The 19652-nt window shown below is 44.1% G+C and overlaps 1 protein-coding gene across 2 annotated transcripts in view; it reads left to right on the top strand.

Moving 5' to 3' along the window:
- JAK1 (Janus kinase 1) overlaps window positions 1-19652 on the top strand; it is a 143328-nt gene that overhangs the window by 85719 nt on the left and 37957 nt on the right. For both annotated transcript variants that reach the window (XM_055404089.2, XM_055404090.2), the window contains exons 3-7: window positions 1262-1460; window positions 5339-5462; window positions 12293-12446; window positions 15676-15839; window positions 19025-19367. In XM_055404089.2, the coding sequence (XP_055260064.1) occupies window positions 1262-1460; window positions 5339-5462; window positions 12293-12446; window positions 15676-15839; window positions 19025-19367 (984 nt within the window). The remainder of the gene's footprint in view (window positions 1-1261; window positions 1461-5338; window positions 5463-12292; window positions 12447-15675; window positions 15840-19024; window positions 19368-19652) is intronic.

Here is a 19652-nt window from a genome sequence, read left to right as displayed (position 1 = left end):
GAGAAGGCATCTAACTCAGGAGATGGGAAGGTGGGATGGAGGTTCAGTGAAGGCTTCCTGCAGGAGGTAATATCCTAGCTGAGTTCTAAAGAAAATTGAAGTTTGCCATGAAAGGGATAAGGTGTGAAGATACTCCTGGTGGAGGATCAGCATGAGCAAAGGCAGGAAAATGAGAAAAATTACATTGGTGGTGGGTGGACTAGGGGGTAGGTAATAGGAAGATGGCAGCCTTATGGATTTCAAGCCTGAAGTAAGAGACTGAGGGTGATGAGAGATGAGTCCCGTGAAGCTAGCTGGCCAGGTGAGGGAAGGCCTCTATTAGGAGCTTAGAGTTGGTCTCTAGATGAATGGGGAGTCTTTAGAGGGTCTGATGTGTGCTTTGGGGCTAAGTAAAGGTTGGCTTGGTAGGCAGGAGGAAAGTAGGGACCTGGGGTCAGAGGAGTTAGTTTGAGGCCTTTGGTGTTGGAGTGAGGGGGAGAAAGAACACATAAGACTTTCTCTAGTTCCCCCTCTTTTCTCTCTGCACCCAAGGTTAAGTTGCTGAGGTTGGCTCTTTGATTCTAGTTGCTATCCCCACTAAGGGGGCTCAGGTGAGTAACTTATTTGCAAACTTCTCACCAGTGGGTTCTGACCTTTGAAAGCAAGGCTTCTCGCTCACATTCTGGGACCACAGAGTGCTGCCCATCGACCTCCCCGTCTGTGGGGTGAAGGGGCCTGGCTGCACTCGTTAATTCTCGTGACCTGTCCATGTGGTTTATGAACACGAGTCCATAGTCCTTTTGTGTGCACTGTTTCAGAGCCAGCCCCGAGTTAGATTCTAGGGGCATGAAGATAAGTAAGGGTAGTTAATGCCCTCACTGAGCTTGTCATTTACTGGGAGATAGACATAAAATTAAAAGACAGTATAATTTGTGCCAGTAGGTCTAGTGGTAGCAGGAATATCAGTAACATTAACATCAGTGGTTCCAGAATGAGGCACATTTTTCAGCTACAACTTGTGTAGAAATCGAGAATATAAATTTAGGTCATGTCTAAATCACTGATTTTTGAGACTATCGTCTTACAATAATTTATTCATTAGAGTGCATAATGATTATGCACTCCATGGTTGCTTCTGCTGTAAGCGCCCATGCATTTGATTTTCAGGGAGGGAAGGGGCAGGAGGGAAGTCCTTATCTAATACCGTATCTTTCTACTTGCTTCCCTTCAAAACACTCTTTGACCAACTTTTAGCACCTGTCTCGTTTTCCTTCCACTCTAGTATCTAAATATAAAAGAGGACTGCAGTGCCATGGCTTTCTGTGCTAAAATGAGGAGCTCCAAGAAGGCGGAGATGAATCTGGAGGCCCCTGAGCCGGGGGTGGAAGTGCTCTTCTACCTATCGGATAGGGAGCCTCTCCGGCTGGGCGGTGGAGAATACACGGCAGAGGAGCTGTGCATCCGGGCGGCGCAGGAGTGCTGTGAGTACCAGCAGCTGCCCAGGGCCCTAGCAGGTCCTGGTCTCTGCCCCTGGCAGCTCCACCGGGTGGAAAGAGGGGTGGGCTCTGGGGCTCAGCTTTTCTGCCCAGCCTCAGCCACTGACTGTCATTCAACCTTAGGCTGGTGAATTTAATTCTGAGAATTTCACTTTTTACTGTCTTCACTGCAAGGTGACTTATTCCTTCTCTGTCACTAATGGGGTCTGAAAAAATGATGCTTAGTTTTCTAATTTCCCCTATATCTATGAAATTGGAATAATGTCAGCACTAAATGAATAAAGCACAAAGTTACAAGCTAAGTACCATCTCTCAATATGTTAATAGTTTAAAACTTCTGAAAAATGTGATCTATCCTTATGCTGCCGTGGCCTGCCTCTTTTGTGCCTGACACCCCCCTCCCCACCCCAGCAATATCGTGATGCTAAATTGAAGTGAGAAGTTAAGTGTCACTTTGTGGCTTGGTCAGATTGCCAAGTTGTGAAAAGGAAGGACAGTGAAGCTGTGAACAACACACTCCTTTTATATATATATAATATTTTTTTTATAATTTTTTTTTTTAAGTGAGGCTTGTCTTACTAAAATTAGCCTATTGCCCTCAGAAGGTGGGAAACCAAACTAACAAAATAAAGCCCCTTTCATTATCCTTTAAACTTGGGATCGTTGGCAGTTTTTGCCCACCTGCTTTTAAATGACAGGTGAAGTTAATTGATAGAAACAAATACCTAATCCACCTGGAGCTTGGTGACGGTTGCACAGCTTTGTAAATATACAAAAATTCATTGAATTATACACTTAAAATGGGTGAACTTTTTGGCATGTAAATTTCAGTAAAGCTGTTTTTAAAAAATCAACTCATTTCACCATGGTAGAGTCACTAGCTATGATGGCAGGTAGCCTGATCCATGCTTTACTTTCATCATCTTTATTCCTCAGAGCAACTCTGAGGATTATTACAATGGGGGTGGCGGGGGGATGGTATGGCTCTTTCCAGAATAAGCTACCTTGTCTCAGAGCCAGCCCCAAGTTAGGTTTGTCTAGAAAACCCATTTTCTTTCTGATCGGTCTTTCTGCTTAAAATTCTTTAAATACCAGAGTTCAAATAAAAGGGGAGAGGTTGGTGTGACAGCAACTTTAAAAGTGTTTGCAATTATTAATAGCCAAACAACTAGATTTAAATTGGTGGTTCTAAGACATTTTTAAAAACATTTTTCCCCTTTCTCTTGAGATATGGTTTATGGTGTTTATTCTCTTAGCCAAGTGTCTTGTCATTAGCATAGCAGGTATAAACCTTAGTTTGTTAGCAAGGATCATTTGTGCAGAACTGTCGGGCTGCAGTTAGTGAGAGGTCGAGCGCTGTTACAAGAGGTGAGAGAGAGAGCCTGTGAATCTGAAGACAGACTCGGGCCCTGTATCCTGTTACTGTGGGCCCAGGGTCCGTTTGGGGCATCCGTTTTTAAGCCCAGTCTGTAGAGGATGATGATTAGCTTTTGTAACCAACTCAGGGGATTGTTGCAGAAATTAATATATGAATATGAAATACCACAGATTCTTATAGCTATTATTATTATTGTGGTACATGATGTTTTAGGGGCAGTATTCTCATTTTTCACCAGTATAGATAGGGTAGGTTTTTGTTCTTTTATCTCTCATTATTTTACCCCCCTTGGTAGCTCTATCTCGGTTTGAACGCCAGTCTTGCATTTTACTAGTTGAACAACCTTGAATCAGACTAAATCTCAGAGTTTCTTTGTAAAATGGCAGAAATAACACTTAACCACAAGAGGTATTAGGAGAATTAAAAGGTAATAGATGTAGAGTGTGTTAGCCTGATGCCTGATACTAAGCCCTCAGTAAATGTTGGTGCTATGTAGGTATCTTTGATCTTCTTATTTTTAAGTAGTGATATTGTCTGAATCAGACCTGGGATAGAATGGTAGACTTATCTATTTGATTACAGATAAATTATGCTTCAAATATGTGTTTCATATTCAAATACAGATATCGATAAAGAAAAGCTAGGTTTCCAGGCCAGTCCACAGAAGCCAGTTTATGAGTAAAAATCCGTTGTTTACCTGAAATATAGTCCTAGTAATACTGGATCCAAAAGCCATTTGTCATAGTTCCCAAGAGAAAATTCTCTGTGAAGTTTAGCTCCATCTACTCTGCTACATGGAGTAGTGTAACTGAAGAAGTTAACTCCCAAATAACTTGAGAAACAGAAGTCGAGGTATTCAGCAGAAGCATGAAGAAGCCAAGAAACCTATAACGTCTTACTGTATGCATGGGAGAGAGTCCCCGCCTAGGTGGGCAGGGTCAGTGGGGGCCCCAGTCAGTGTCCGTCTCTCTTCACGTATCTGAGTGGGAATCAAGTGCCAGCTACCTCATGTCCCCCAGCCCTCCTTTTTTTTGTCTGCCATATAAGTTCATTGTATCTTTGTTTGAGGCCTGACCACACGTGAAAATATCAATAGTAATTGATTAATTGTAATCATTCTCCTACCTTCCCCCACACTTTTACATTCCAGGTGTGTGTAATTTTAATCATGGGCTCAGAAGTTGAGTGGAAAGGTGCTTTCCTGGCTTTATCATCTCCCTAATCTCTTCTAACATTCTTGCATCAAAGGAGGTAGTTGAATAGGGAGGCAAGGCCACCGGTTGTCAACAGTTCTTGATAGTTGGCTGCTGCTGCTGCTGCTAAGTCACTTCAGTCATGTCCGACTCTGTGCGACCGCATAGACGGCAGCCCACCAGGCTCCCCCGTCCCTGGGATTCTCCAGGCAAGAACACTGGAGTGGGTTGCCATTTCCTTCTCCAGTGCATGAGAGTGAAAAGTGAAAGTGAAGTCGCTCAGTCATATCCAACTCTTAGCGACCCCATGGACTGCAGCCTACCAGGCTCCTCTGTCCATGGGATTTTCCAGGCAAGAGTACCGGAGTGGGGTGCCATTGCCTTCTCCTGATAGTTGGCTACTAGTAAAAAATACTTCAATAACTATACAGAGTACTTTAAAATGTATTTACCATTAATGGTAATAGATTTTAATCACAAATAATCACTTTGGTTATTTATTCCAACACACATTTCACACGCTACTGCCAGGAACTTATTTGCATGTTTAATATGTAATCAGAGTATGTTAGAACTGTTTAAACACTCTGTAGGAGATAGATCAAGGATTTCTGAAAGTCTAAGAGTGCTTCTCACTGCGATTAGCAAGGTGCACAACAGGTGGGGTCTGGGATGCTCAGATGGCCTTTTTGTCTTTGAGGCAGGGTTTGGTAATACTGCCACAGACACTGTGATGAGAAATATTGTTAGACTTTTATTTTTAAATGGTTTCTTACCTGGATTGCCAGGCACTATAGTCCATATTCCTGGGGAGCCATAATTTTTTATTATTATGTTTAAAACTGCCTGATTGTGCATGGTTGGAAGTTGTATTTAGCCCTGCTGCTAAGTCACTTCAGTCATGTCCGACTCTGTGTGACCCCATAGACAGAAGCCCACCAGGCTCCCCCGTCCCTGGGATTCTCCAGGCAAGAACACTGGAGTGGGTTGCCATTTCCTTCTCCAATGTGTGAAAGTGAAAAGTGAAAGTGAAGTCGCTCAGTCGTGTCCGACCCTTAGCGACCCCACGGACTGCAGCCTACCAGGCTCCTCCATCCATGGGATTTTCTAGGCAAGAGTACTGGAGTGGCTTGCCATTGCCTTCTCCGGTATTTAGCCCTAAGAGGCTGCAAATATGACCTGGATTCTTTTTGAATGAGAGAATTGCTGGTCTTTGCATATGTGGTGCTTTGAAAAAAGATGGCCACATGCATCTGTCTTTAATTTTCTGACCCATCCTTTACTTTCCCCAGGTATCTCTCCTCTGTGTCACAACCTCTTTGCCCTGTATGACGAGAACACCAAGCTCTGGTACGCTCCAAATCGCACCATCACCGTCGACGACAAGACGTCACTCCGGCTCCACTACCGGATGAGGTATGGGTGCCTGCCAGGTTAGCCTGGAGGCCTAAGTCACTTACCAAGAGGCAGTGTAGTCATTTTTGTGATCTGTAAGTTTTGTGTTTGCTTGCTATGAGAAAAGACTTCTTCAGTATTTGGAAAACAATTCAAGATGAGTTTGATCACCTTCCTCTGTTGCATTTTAGAAATCATTATAAAGCAGAGGGTATTTTGAATAGAATTAGTACCTTACAGCAGAGTTTTTCATTCAGTGAATTATGGTTATGAGTTTAATTTAGAGAGTTATGACCAGAAATTTTTTTAGAGAGAGAGATGGGTGAGAATAGATAATATCAGCATGTATACATAACCTAAGAATACTGTTTTTAGAGCTTTAGTTTGAGATTAATCTGTATGTTCTAGGTCTTGGTATAATAAAAAGTTTCTTAATATATATGTATTAGCTCATTGTATAATAAGATGTTTCTTACTAGAGAACTTGAGAAACACTGCCTGAAATGGAAACCTAGAAATCCTAGCTTGGTCTTGTTCTAAAAAGGTGGGTGTTTCAATCCACTGCCTGAGGACTTTGGTCTAGTGGGGCTATAATTTTTCTTCTAGTGAATATTTTATCTTTCCTTCCATATTGTAGACTTTGTTAAGTGTCACATAGTCTCCTAAGGTGGCATAGTCAGTACTTCATCACTATAATCTCTTGAGTTTATAAGCATGTTTAATCTGTATGTTGAATTGGAAGTGTGTTTATGAGATACTAGTTAACCACAAGCTTCCCTTTAGCTCAGTCGGTAAAGAATCTGCTTGTTGCAATGCAGGAGACCTGGGCTCGATTCCTGGGTTGGGAAGATTGTCTGGAGAAGGAAATGGCAACCCACTCCAGTATTCTTGCTTGGAGAATCCCATGGACAGGGGAATCTAGAGGGCTATAGTCTATGGGGTCACAAGAGTCAGACATGACTTAGCAGCTAAACCACCTACTACCAGTTAACCACAGGTTCACAGTATTTAGCAAGCTGATAAATAGGGTGAGTCCTTTTTGAAAAGGATCTTAACGTACCTAGAGGGGATTAAGTCAGTGAGTTGGCTCAGGTGCTCCTGGAACGGAGGGTCATGTAGAACAGCCTGGGGATCTCAGAGGCTCTCCACAGTGTCTTAACTGCTATTTCCGTTGAGGGATCAGTAGAGTTATTACCATTCTGCAGTGGCTGGGTGTTTTTCTCAGCGGAAGCTGAACCAGATGTGCGTTCTTTGATAATCATCCTGGGCTGACTTTTCTCCTCCCTCCTTACTCACCCTCGGTCTCACCTTGAGAGGTGTGTGTTATGTGAGATTTCATGCCCCAGGTTTAGGGAAATGTTCACCCCACCCAGCTGAGCCTTCTGGTAAATTTGGATTTATTTTTCAGAGTGTAATCCCATTTCTGTGGCCTGGGGGTTGGCTCTGCAACCCAACACTGAAGCATGTATTTGTAGCTCGAAGTCTGGGAAGGAGGCTTGTCATTCAGTTCTAGTTCTCTCCCTCTAGGATTTTAGACTCAGAATCTAGAATGGTAGAATATGGGACTTGGAAGGGACCTGAGTTTGCCTGATTCAGCTCTTCCTAGTTTTTAGGGGGAAACTGATGTCCAAAAAAGACAAGTGAGTTAACTCAAAGTTACATACATAGTGACTCGTCTTGTTAGCACTAGAATCCTCTTGGTTGGTCATGTGAATACCTCATGATGAAAAGCTGTCTTTGACAGCTCCCCATTTCTGTTGGGAATTCCCAGATGAAGCTAGTGGTAAAGACACCCACCCCAACCCCCATCGCCAGTGCAGGCGATGTAAGAGACCCAAGTTTGATCCCTGGGTTGAGAAGATTCCCTGGAGAATGAAATGGCAACCCGCTCCAGTATTCATGCCTGGAGAATTCCATGGACAGAGGAACCTGGTGGGCAACAGACCATGGGGTCTCACAGAGTTGGATACACACACACACGTTACCCTTTGCTGCCAGGAAGTTCATGGCTGCCTCATTTTTGGCACCTTGACTGTGTACCTGACATTGCGCTTCAACAGGATATTGCCTTGTTACCACAAACTCTTTGAACTTGGAAAGATCCCACCGTAAGCTAAAACATTTGCATTACAACAAACTATATAATTTTGAAACCTGATCATCTCACCACTAAAGAAGATGTGGTATGAAAATAAATGTTGGTGACTATTTCAGTGGAATCCCAGCCCTGTTTTGGGCAGTATTTTGTACTTTATAGTTTTCTGTGTTTAGATAATTTTTTAGCTATTGTTTTATGGTTTACCTTAATATATGACAAACATATTCTTTATTCCTTTTAAGAAAAAGCTTATTTTCTTGCTTTTTTATCTAAATGAATTTCACTATCCATTAGTCAGGTTCTATAGAAACCTAAAGAGAATCTGTTGTATATAATATCTGTACATAAGCTTAGACTATGTAGTCATCTGTAGTATAATTTTCTCAAAAACTTACAAGGAAGGCATATCTCTCATTGGTGGGTCTATCTATCTGGTGATCCCTTCCTCCCTCCTTCCTTCCTGCAGTATTCTTCCCCATCATTCTGCAAAGGAATATAGTCCATTATCATACTACATTTATTTAGGTCATTCTTAGTTTTTTTCCATTAGCATCTTGTAATATCAGGAATTGGTGGCCCAGGTTTAATTATTAATTTTGAAAGGAATGTACAATTTCTGTCTTGAGGGTACTTACTGGTTTTGTCCTATTAGCGATTAGGTGGGTGTTGAATTTTTTTTTCTTGAAAGATTTCTGTTGTTACACTTATTTATATATTTTTCTTGAAGTATAGTCGGTTTGTAATTTGTTTCATATTCACAGTGTAATGATTCGCTGTATTTTAAAGCTCCCCTTCTTGTTTGGCTGTGGTGGGTCTGTGCTGCTGCATGCAGGCTCTCACGCGGTGAGTGGGGCTGCTCTTTGTTGGGGTGTGCGGGCCTCACGCTGCTGTTGGGGTGTGCAGGCCTCACACTGCAGTGGCTTCTCCTGTTGTGCAGCATGGGCTCTAGTCACTCGGGCTTCAGTAGTTGCGGCCTGAGCGCTCAGTAGTTGAGGCTCCTGGGCTCTGAGAGCAAAGGCTCAATACTTGTGGCTCACAGGCTTAGTTGCTCCATGGCATGTAGCATCTTCCCAGACCAGGTATCGAACTGATGTCCCTTGCATTGCAAGGTGGAGTCTCAACCATTGGACCACTGGGGAAGCCCTGCGATTCAGTATTTTTTATTTAAAGTTATTACAAAATAATGGCTATATTGCCCTGTGCCAATATATCCTTGTTGTTTATGGAAGATGTTGATTTCGACAGTCACTAATCTAAAGGTTTTTTTCAGTTTATTGTCTTATAGATCCAACCTTGTTTTAGGCTTCCTTCAGCCTTTCTGTAGTGAAGACATTGTACATTGCCTTATCTTGTTGAGCATCTTACCAAAAGGCTTCCAAGGCAAGGCTGGTTTCACAGCACTCAGACAGCAACCTTGGAAAATGTCCTCATTCAGTCCCAAGGCGGTATGCTGGGTGCGTGGCTCTTTATCATAGAGACTCAGGGGGATGTGGGAAATCCATGGTTCCTACTGGTTCAGGGAAAATCTGTCATCAATTCTGCTCTTTCGGACAGCTTCCTCCACCCTTGACATCCCTTTACCCCATCATCCCAGGTAATCTTCCATGCGTGCTGCATGCTAAGTCTCTTCAAAGAGTCGTGTGCGACTCTTTGCTGCCCCATGGACTGGGACCCGCCGGACTCCTCTGTCTGTGGAATTCTCCAAGTGAGAATACTGGAGTTGGTTGCCATGTCCTCCTCTAGGGGATCTTCCCAACACAGGAATCAAACCCTCATCTCTTAATATCTCCTGCATTGGCAGGCAGGTTCTTTACCACTAGCGCCACCTGGGAAGCCCAGAAGTGAAAATGTTACTTGTTCAGTTGTGTCCAACTCTTTGGGACCCCATGGACTATGGCCTGCCAGGATCCTCGGTCCATGGGAGTTTGCAAGCAAGAATACTAGAGTGGGTTGCCATTTCCTTTTCCAGGGGATCTTTCTGACCCAGGGATTACACCCGCATCTCCTGCACTGGCGGGTGGATTCTTTCCCACTGCACCACCTGCCAATCGTATCTGTTTGTGAAAGGCCTGCTTTGAGCCTTGGTGTATGGAGTGCTTGGCACATAATTAGCACTTGGAGGCTCTGAGTTACTCTCTTCATCATCCTGTTTAGACCTCTCACCTGTCTCCTCCCAGGCAGGACCCCCAAGAACTTACAGTAGATCACTAGCTTATTGTATGAATGGTGAGAATGCTCCATTTTGGATTTCCCTCAGTGGTCAGAGGAGTCCGCCATGGCCTTGTCCCTCTTTTTCTGCCCTAGCTTCAGATTTCCTGCTTAGCTGCTGGAGCTGGTTCACCTCTGACTTTCTGTCTATCCGGGGCAGCCAATCCTAGAGGAGTCCTCCTGGCCTGTTCTCTATTCTGCCATTGAAGAGCAGGCTTCTCAGCCTGGGGGCAGCATGGATGCCAGCCTCTTGGGCAGCTGAGAGCTACAGGCTTCTACTTTCATGTGGGAGGGTATGGATGGGGACAGTCCTGTAGTTGCGGTTTATGCTGCAGTGGACTCTGTAGATATATGGCTTTTTTCTGCCCGAGAGAGAGATGCCAAAGGCCACAGTCAAGTTATTAGTCATTTTGGTAAGTTACATAAAAGATGGGTTATATAGAAACACTGGAAAGTTGTAAAATGTTGATTTTACTTTTAAAGTAACTTCTTACCCATCCTTCCCACTTTAATGACTACTTCTTGAATTAGGTCATTCATTTGCTGTTCATACATCCAACAAGTGTGTATTAAGCACCTGTTCTGTGCCAGGCACTGTGGATTTAGTGATGAGCAGGACAGCTGAGGCCTCTGCCCCACGAAGCTCACGGCGTTGCCCAGGTGGTTGCCACAGGAACCTGTTGTCTCTTGGCCTCTCTCATTTCAGTCCATCTTCCAGGGGGATCCTGCCTCACATCAGTTTGGCTTGCGGTCTTTCCTCTGCCTTCTGTGCCTGGTCCAGACTCCATAGCCTGCCTGGTGTTTATTTATGCTAGTCCAAACTCCCTTCCCAGCCTTTCACCCTTCCCTGCCACTACCCCTTGCAGTGGGGGCAGCTTCTCCCTCCTTGGTCCTTCATTGTACCTTACCTGAGACTCTCATGTTTAAGAAAAACTTAGCTATGAGGCACAGAGCCTAGGGTTCACAGTGTTATTAGGTCCCCACAGAAGTGTTTTAATTTCGTTTAAGTTAAGAAAAAAGTAATTCAGCCTGGATTATATTCATCTTATACCACCACAGTTGTTACATTTATATTTGCCTTTAATATTTTTGTTATGGAGGAAAGGAAAACCGTGTGAGGTCCATGAAAGTCACAGTGTAGCCCTATCTATGAGATGTGCCCTCTTGTCTGCTACTTTGAGATTATTGTTGAATTTGACTGATTGCTTCTAGACGGGGGACACACAGTAGGCAGGGGTTGTGCCTGAGAACCCCTTGCTTTCCAGCCTGGCCAGGTCCTGCATGCCCCAGGTTCTGCCAGGATAGCTCTCTGACAGGTGTCTGGGTTCAATGGCAGCTCCTTTTGAGGAGGAGATTTTATTTGTTCCTTCCTCATGCTATCATGGTTTTTCCTCAGCGCATGGGCATGTCAAGGGAGAGAGACCCAGGGACCTGCTGAGTCTGTAACCTGAAGCTGTCCTGGATCAGTTTGGCTTACTCACCTTCTTGCCTTCTAGAATTCCTAGTGTTTCTCTTACAGGTGGCAGAGAAAAGGAGTAGTGGAGAAAACAGGCTCTTGGTCTTAGGTCACCTACTCTCTTGGAACCTCAGTTTTCCTCCTTTTTCCTCTATAAAATGGAAGCAGTGAAACATAACTTGTACAATTGTTGTAAGCATTAAGTAGCATATATAAAGTGTTCATTAGGTCAGGGCACTGCAGCTGATGCTTGTAATAGTATTCATGTATTTCTTCTGTTTTAAAACTTTGTTCATTGTAAGATAAAGTATCAGTAACAGCAATCTGCTGGAGAAGGCAATGGCAAGCCACTCCAGTACTCTTGCCTAGAAAATCCCATGGATGGAGGAGCCTGGTAGGCTGCAGTCCATGGGGTCGCTAAGGGTCAGACACGACTGAGCGACTTCACTTTCACTTTTCACTTTCACACATTGGAGAAGGAAATGGCAACCCACTCCAGTGTTCTTGCCTGGAGAATCCCAGGGAAGGGGAAGCCTGGTGGGCTTCCGTCTATGGGGTCACACAGAGTCGGACACGACTGAAGTGACTTAGCAGCAGCAGCAGCAACAGCAATCTGAGAAATAGGAAACACTGCTGTATTAACGATATGTCTTGACTGTATGATGAAGCTTGATTTCAGAAATATTGAACTGAATGAAGTAGGTCTTGGTTTCAAGGTAGGCTGGCATCCCTAAAGGTGGAACAAGTGGCTGGGCTCACATCTAGTTCTAGTCAGCAGTGTTTTCCTGTTTGGGAAGACATAGTGGAAAGTCAGAGGTGCTATCTCGGTGATCTTAAGGAAGTCACCTTATCTCCTTGAGTCATAGACGAGGTTCTGGCAGGACGCTCTTCACAGAGTACTAGTAAGCGTGAAAGAAAAAGACCTCATAAACAGTGAAGTGCTTACCCAGGTGAGAGGGCTGTCTGTTTGCTTACTTCTCAGGGAAGTTTAGCCTGCGGCACTGATCACCCTGGGTGGAACCGGGACACCCTCCCATGCACGCCAAGGTCCTCTCTCCCTTGATTAAACTTCATCTTCCTGCCTTTCAGGTTCTATTTCACCAACTGGCATGGGACCAATGACAGCGAACAATCAGTGTGGCGACATTCTCCAAAGAAGCAGAAAAATGGCTATGAGAAAAAAAAAGTTCCAGATGCAACACCTCTCCTTGACGCCAGCTCACTGGAGTATCTGTTTGCTCAGGTAAGTCGTTTGGGCCCAGGGGAGCCTGGAGTTCATGGAGTGGGTGAGACATGGCAGGGGTCAAATTCCCTGGCACAGCCGACCATGGTGGCTGCTTAGATCCTTTATGACCTGTTCCGTGGGTCGTTCTCGCCAACCCTGGACTTGCTCCCGGTGAGGGGAAGGGAAGGCAGTTCAGCATCCAGTGGGGGCTGGTTATCCCACTTATGGGCCTTTCCCCATCCCTTGTTCCCCCAACCCCATTCATTTCCTCTCTGTGGTGCCTCCTGCGCCGAGAGCAGAGCAGAGCTCTAAGTGAGGGAAGATGTCATTGAGCAGGGCTGGTCATGAAGGTGCTTCTCAGCAGTCACAGAGGGCAAAGAGGTGGCTGCTCTGAGTCATAGCGGTGGTGAGTGGGATGGTTAGACACTAGAGAAAAGCCAGAAAGTGAAGTTTAAGTCACCTGAATTATATTAACCTGAGATAACTAGCATTTTAGTTCGTGTGCTTCCTGATTTTATCATGCAGATATGTACCATGCACTTGTAGTGTCTGAAAATATCTTATTCTGAGTGTCTGTGTACTTTTTGCTAAGCTGCTGCAGACACTGTGGTGAGCAAGACAGACATGGTCTCTGCAAGCCCCAGATGTTTAATTGAGTTGGACAAACAAAACAAGCAGATAAAATGATACATAGATAATACACAAGGAATTGTGAAAACTTCTATGAACGAAAAAGCTTTTGTCGTAAGGAATATAGGGAGGGAGGTTTGAATGGGGAGAGCTAATTTAAATAGTATAATCAGAGGTCTCTCCAAAGAGGTGGCATTTGTACTGAACCTTGAAGAATAAAAAAGTGTCTGCATTTCTCAGGGAGGAGTAGGGAAAGTATTTCTTTGGAGAGGAGCCAAGTTTTTCAGCAGCAGCACTGCTGACACTTTGAACTGGATAATTATTTGCTGTAAGGCACTGGGCACTGTGGAATATTTATGCACACCCCTGGCCTCCCCGCTCCTTGGGTGCCAAGTAGCATCAGTGTTGTGGCAGTAGAGTTGGAGGGAAATGGATGGATCTGCGATTCATTCTGGAGATAGACTTGATATGACTTGCTGTTAAGTTGGGTGTGGAAGGTTGAGGGTATTGGAAGCATCGAAGATGATTTTGAGATTTCTGTTTTGGGAAGTGTCTGACAGATAATGGAATGATTCCCTGCATAGGAAAGATTGGACGCAGCAGGTTGGAGAAGCGGGTATGGAAACAAGGAGCTCTCTTTCAGAGATACCTGTGAGATATGCAAGTGGAGATTCCTGGTAGGAAGTTGAGCATGATACTGAAATCCAGAGGGAAAGCTAGCCTTCATTTAACTAATCATTGTTTCTAAACCTTTCTGTTTTTTTTCCCCTGTTACACTATCATTGTTACAAAACAGCCTCAAACATATTTCTGAATATGTGTTCTCCTTATTATTTCCTTAGGATGTAGTTTTTCACATTTGGGTTTTGTGACACAGTCATCATCTGCTATACAGCTTTAGTTATTGATTGCACTTTCCATAACCTTTCTGAGGAGTGGCCTCAGAGACTGCAGAGAAGTGAAACAGCACAGCCCTGCGCAGATAACTGTGTGGAAAAAGTAAAGTGAACTAGCCATTTTCACACTGGCCTTTTTGAATCCAGCCTCCCAGTTTTACACATATTCATGTCTGATATTGATTCTTTTGCTTTTTTGGAAGAGAAAGTATAAAGAAAGAGTGCTCCATACTTCAGGAGTGAGTATGACATTAAAATCTGACATTTCAGAGCTTAAGGAATGAATTACTTGAGGTAGTTGTACAGTGATGTTTACAGAAAATCACAGCCAGACAGAACAGTTTCGAATTTTGTTCTCCTTCACACACACTGCTGGCAGAGATGATTGTTGTTGGTCCTCAGTAATTTATAGAAGTGGTCAGTGTCCTGTTCTTACTGACAGAAACCAGAAGTCCTGCCTTGAAAAAAGGATAACAGCAGTGGTGAGAACCCTTCATCCAAAACCCAGGAGTGTCTTCCTGATGTAGGACCACCACCCCAGACTTCATGTCTGCCTCTTTCCAACCTGGAGAGAGGCTAACAATCCCTTCCTGAGATCTTGGTCCACTTGCAGTCAGTGAGAAGAGACCGAGTGGGACTGGCTCTGTGCTGCAGAGCCGCAGCCCCGTAGTCACATCTGATCTGACCTGCCCTCCACCCCTCACCACACACACACGCACTCCTGAGGTCCCCGGCGCCCACAGGGCTATGTCTTTATACTTGTCTTTGGTTTTGGTAACTACTTGAGGTTATGTATTTCCATTTGTTCTTCTTTCTCTCCTGGAGTCTCCATGAGATCAGGGATGTGGTTTGGTCTGTTGCTGGCACCTTGAATAATATCTGGCCCATAATTGGTTCTTGTTAGTCAATAATTACCAACTGAGTGAGTGATGTTATTTAACCTTTTGGTGCCTTAGAGTCCTCATCTGTTAGGCAGAGTAGGTGATGTTAGCATCCCCCTCATAGGGCTGTTGTAAAGATCAGATGAAATAGTGAATGAGAGGAACCTCGCACAGTGCCTAGCACTCAGGTCAGGGCTTAATGAAGGGGACTGAGCAGTGCCGGTGTCGTCACTGCTCTGTACAAGACAGGTAGGTGGTATTGGCCACTGCTTTTTAGTTTTCATTTTTGTTTTCTGAAGCCCTCATGGACTCTTGGAACGTGTGGCATACCTCCATGAGTGAGGGGTTGTATTTTGAGGATACATTTCACTATTGGAAACTTTAACAGCAGATGTTGAAAAAACAGGTGTGGTCCTAACCCAGTGTAGAATCTGGAGTCCTCCTTTCTGTAAATCTACATCAGGAGGGAGGTGGGTGCTCAGTTCATTGTGGAGCTAACAAATGATCATACCCCAGCCAGCTGTCACCTCCCATGCCCTGGTGCAGTCCAAGCCTAGTACATGCTACGTTTTACCATCACTTTCATGGGAAACCCTGTGGAGGGGCTTCATGACTTTTAAAGGAATGAATTAACCTGGGGAGAACGTTTCCCAAGCCCTTTCATGCCCAACTATTGAGAAAGAGGTGCCGGGGAAACTCTAAATCTCATTAGTCTCATTGCTATACTGCTTTTTTGGGTAGCACCTCCCTGTGTGGGGAACCTTCCTCCTAAGATCAGAAATGTGGGCGGATGCTTAAAACTTTGGTGGTGATTCATTTCTTCTCATCTCTGCTCCAAAGGGACAGTATGATTTGGTCAAATGCCTGGCTCCCATTCGAGACCCCAAGACGGAGCAGGATGGGCATGACATTGAGAACGAGTGTCTGGGGATGGCCGTGCTGGCCATCTCCCACTACGCCATGATGAAGAAGATGCAATTGCCAGAACTCCCCAAGGACATCAGGTAAGTCTTCCTGCTAGCTGAAAAACTGATTGTGGGGATGGTGTTATTTTTATACATTCTCATACACCTCAGTTGTTGGCTGACTACTGCTTTCTGCAGAGCCCAGCTTTTTTAAAGAATATTTATAATAAAAAGTAGTACAATTATAATTGTGTCCTGAATTTGAATGTTGGCTGATGACCTCAGAAATTTGTACTAGGGTGAAAGTTCTGGGCTGGGTCGCCAGTCAAATGAGTGGCCCACATGCCCTCCCCCTGGCTCTCTGCCCATGCTGGGCATTGGCATCTGTCCCTGCACTTTTTCCTTTTGTGCTTGATCTGTCCTAAAATCCTTCCTGATGTAGCTCTAATGCAGCTGCTATCATTTCCAGCCTGTACTGGTTCACTGGAGAGCTGTTAATTCCAATGTGAAGCACGATCAACTGTTACCTTAAGAAAATTGTATTCACTTAAATTTATCATTTGCAAAAAAGTCCTTCTGAAGGAATATTCAATCTGTATAACTTCTCCCTATCTATGAAATACTAATATAATTTTTATTTATTTATTTTTGGCCACCCATCCATCATGGGGGAAATCTTAGTTCCCCAGCCAGGGGTCAAACTGATGCTCCCTGCAGTGTAAACACAGTCTTAACGATTGGACCACCAGGGAAGTCTGGAAATATAATTTTTAAATCAACGCACTATTGTGTTTGTCCCAAGACAGTCATTTTGAAGAGGGGATTATTTCTAGCCATGTTATCTGTGATAGGTGGCATGTGCCTTCTCGTAAGGTTACGTCTCATATCTCCCTGCCCTTGACCAGAGTCTGGAGCAGATCAGGAGGCGCTCCTCAGAATTGCAGGGACTGGTGGGATACATGCTGCACTGCTTTCTTCTGTTTCTGTGGCCTTTGCTCTGGGCACCTCCTCTTTATTTTTGCATGAGGCTAAAGTAGAGGTCAGTCTTCATTCCAATCCCAAAGAAAGGCAATGCCAAAGAATGCTCAAACTACCGGACAATTGCCTTCATCTCACACGCTAGCAAAGTCATGCTCAAAATTCTCCAAGCCAGGCTTCAGCAATATGTAAACTGTGAACTCCCAGATGTTCAAGCAGGTTTTAGAAAAGGCAGAGGCACCAGAGATCAAATTGCCAACATCCGCTGGATCATGGAGAAAGCAAGAGAGTTTCAGAAAAACATCTATTTCTGCTTCATTGACTATGCCAAAGCCTTTGACTGGGTGGATCACAATAAACTGTGGAACATTCTGAAAGAGATGGGAATCCCAGACCACCTGACCTGCCTCTTGAGAAACCTGTATGCAGGTCAGGAAGCAACAGTTAGAACTGGACATGGAACAACAGACTGGTTCCAAATAGGAAAAGGTGTACGTCAAGGTTGTATATTGTCACCTTGCTTATTTAACTTATATGCAGAGTACATCATGAGGAACGCTGGGCTGGAGGAAGCACAAGCTGGAATCAAGATTGCTGGGAGAAATATCAATAACCTCAGATATGCAGATGACACTACCCTTATGGCAGAAAGTGAAGAGGAACTCAAAAGCCTCTTGAGGAAAGTGAAAGAGGAGAGTGAAAAGGTTGGTTTGAAGCTCAACATTCAGAAAACTAAGATCATGGCATCTGGTCCCATCACTTCATGGGAAATAGATGGAAAAACAGTGGAAACAGTGTCAGACTTTGTTTTTTTGGGCTCCAAAATCACTGCAGATGCTGATTGCAGCCATGAAATTAAAAGACGCTTGCTCCTTGGAAGGAAAGTTATGACCAACCTTGATAGTGTATTAAAAAGCAGAGACATTACTTTGCCAACCAAGGTCCGTCTAGTCAAGTCAAGGTTTTTCCCGTGGTCATGTATGGATGTGAGAGTTGGACTGTGAAGAAGGCTGATTGCCGAAGAATCGATGCTTTTGAACTGTGGTGTTGGAGAAGACTCTTGAGAGTCCCTTATACTGCAAGGAGATCCAACCAGTCCATTCTAAAGGAGATCAATCCTGGATGTTCATTGGAGGGACTGATGCTAAAGCTGAAACTCCAATACTTTGGCCACCTCATGCGACGAGTTGACTCACTGGAAAAGACTCTGATGCTGGGAAAGGTTGGGGGCGGGAGGAGAAGGGGACGATGGAGAATGAGATGGCTGGATGGCATCACCGACTCTGTGGACATGAGTTTGAGTGTACTCCGGGAGTTGGTGATGGACAGGGAGGCCTGGCGTGCTGTGATTCATGGGGTCGCGGAGAGTCGGACACGACTGAGCGACTGAACTGAACTGAACTGAACTGAAAGTTAAAAATAGCTCTTCTCTGACCTTCCCCTCTGTTACATTAATCTAAAAAAGAAGTTACAGTATTTGTTGGGGACAAATTTCAAGCTCCACAGTTTCCGCTGTTGTGAAACTATCAGTGCAGCAGGGATTCCCCTGTGCTGGGTGCTTTCTCAGGCTGAGTCTCCCCACTGGTCTGATCGCCAGCGGACTTGCTCTCTTTTTTCTCGGGTGTTCATACCCCTCTTAAAGCTGGGTCTTGTTCTCACATTGTATCCGTTTGCTGTGATTCTTAGTCATAGATACTCTCTCCTTAGCACCTGGATAGTTAACTAATCTTTCACTTCATCTGTTGATCCATTTCATATATCTGGGACATTTGCGCACAACAAACACTAGGTCTTTTGTATTTGATTAGCTTTTATGTGTTTTTCCTATTTCTTATAAAGGCAACCTGTGATCTTTATAGAAAAACTGTCAAATAGATATGCAAGCAGAATGTGTGAAGCATCTCTCGTCACTCTTGACACCTTCCAGGTAGCTTTCTAATTGCTAAGGTTCTGGCTGAACCTTAGCAACAGTGTGTTCATGTGAACACCAGTGTAGGTGGGAAGGACAGTGACGTTAGCAAACAAAAACAGTTAAGTCCATTTTGCTGCCTGCCTTTGTGACCCAGAAATCTGATGATTCCTGTAGGAATTTCTGTGGAACAGGTACTTGTCTCTTTTCTTTCAGTCCCTGTTCACGTCCATCTCCCTATGATTATCACCCTGAGTTTCACTCCAAGACCTCTGGGAGTAGAACCCTTCTCATTTGGCAACACAGAGAAGGAAGGGTTACAGGCTTACATTTGTTTCTGAGCTATTCTGCTAACCTATACATAAAAAAGAGATTTTGTTTTTCAACTTTCTTTTAGCTACAAGCGATATATTCCAGAAACATTGAATAAATCCATCAGACAGAGGAACCTTCTCACCAGGATGCGGATAAATAATGTTTTCAAGGATTTCCTAAAGGAGTTTAACAACAAGACCATTTGCGACAGTAGCGTGTCCACGCACGACCTCAAAGTGAAATACCTGGCTACCTTGGAAACTTTGACAAAACATTATGGTGCTGAAATATTTGAGACTTCCATGCTACTGATTTCATCAGAAAATGAGATGAATCGGTTCCATCCAAATGATAGTGGAAATGTTCTCTGCTATGAAGTGATGGTGACTGGAAATCTTGGAATCCAGTGGAGACAGAAGCCACATGTAAGTGCCGATAGGTGGCTGGTTAGAGCATCCTGTGTCACAGGGTGTGTTCTGTGCATTCTGTTGGTATTATCTCTTTGCATGTTCATCAGCCCTGTCAGCTGAGTTTGTTTCATGGGCTAGAGACAGTGTATCATTCATCTTTTATTGTGTCCATGTAGCAGTAGATCTAAATACATATTTTTTGAGTTCTGTAGGGAAATAGAGAGATGTAGCATATACAATATGTAATAATATAGTAATAGCAGACATTTGCCAAGTGTTTACCATGTACTAAGTACTTTT

Source organism: Moschus berezovskii, chromosome 4 (assembly GCF_049115385.1).
Source record: "Moschus berezovskii isolate FMDL1 chromosome 4, NW_MosBer_1.0, whole genome shotgun sequence".
Lineage (NCBI taxonomy): Eukaryota > Metazoa > Chordata > Mammalia > Artiodactyla > Moschidae > Moschus > Moschus berezovskii.
Note: the sequence above shows the minus strand (reverse complement) of the source record. Positions and strands in the feature narration are given on the sequence as shown.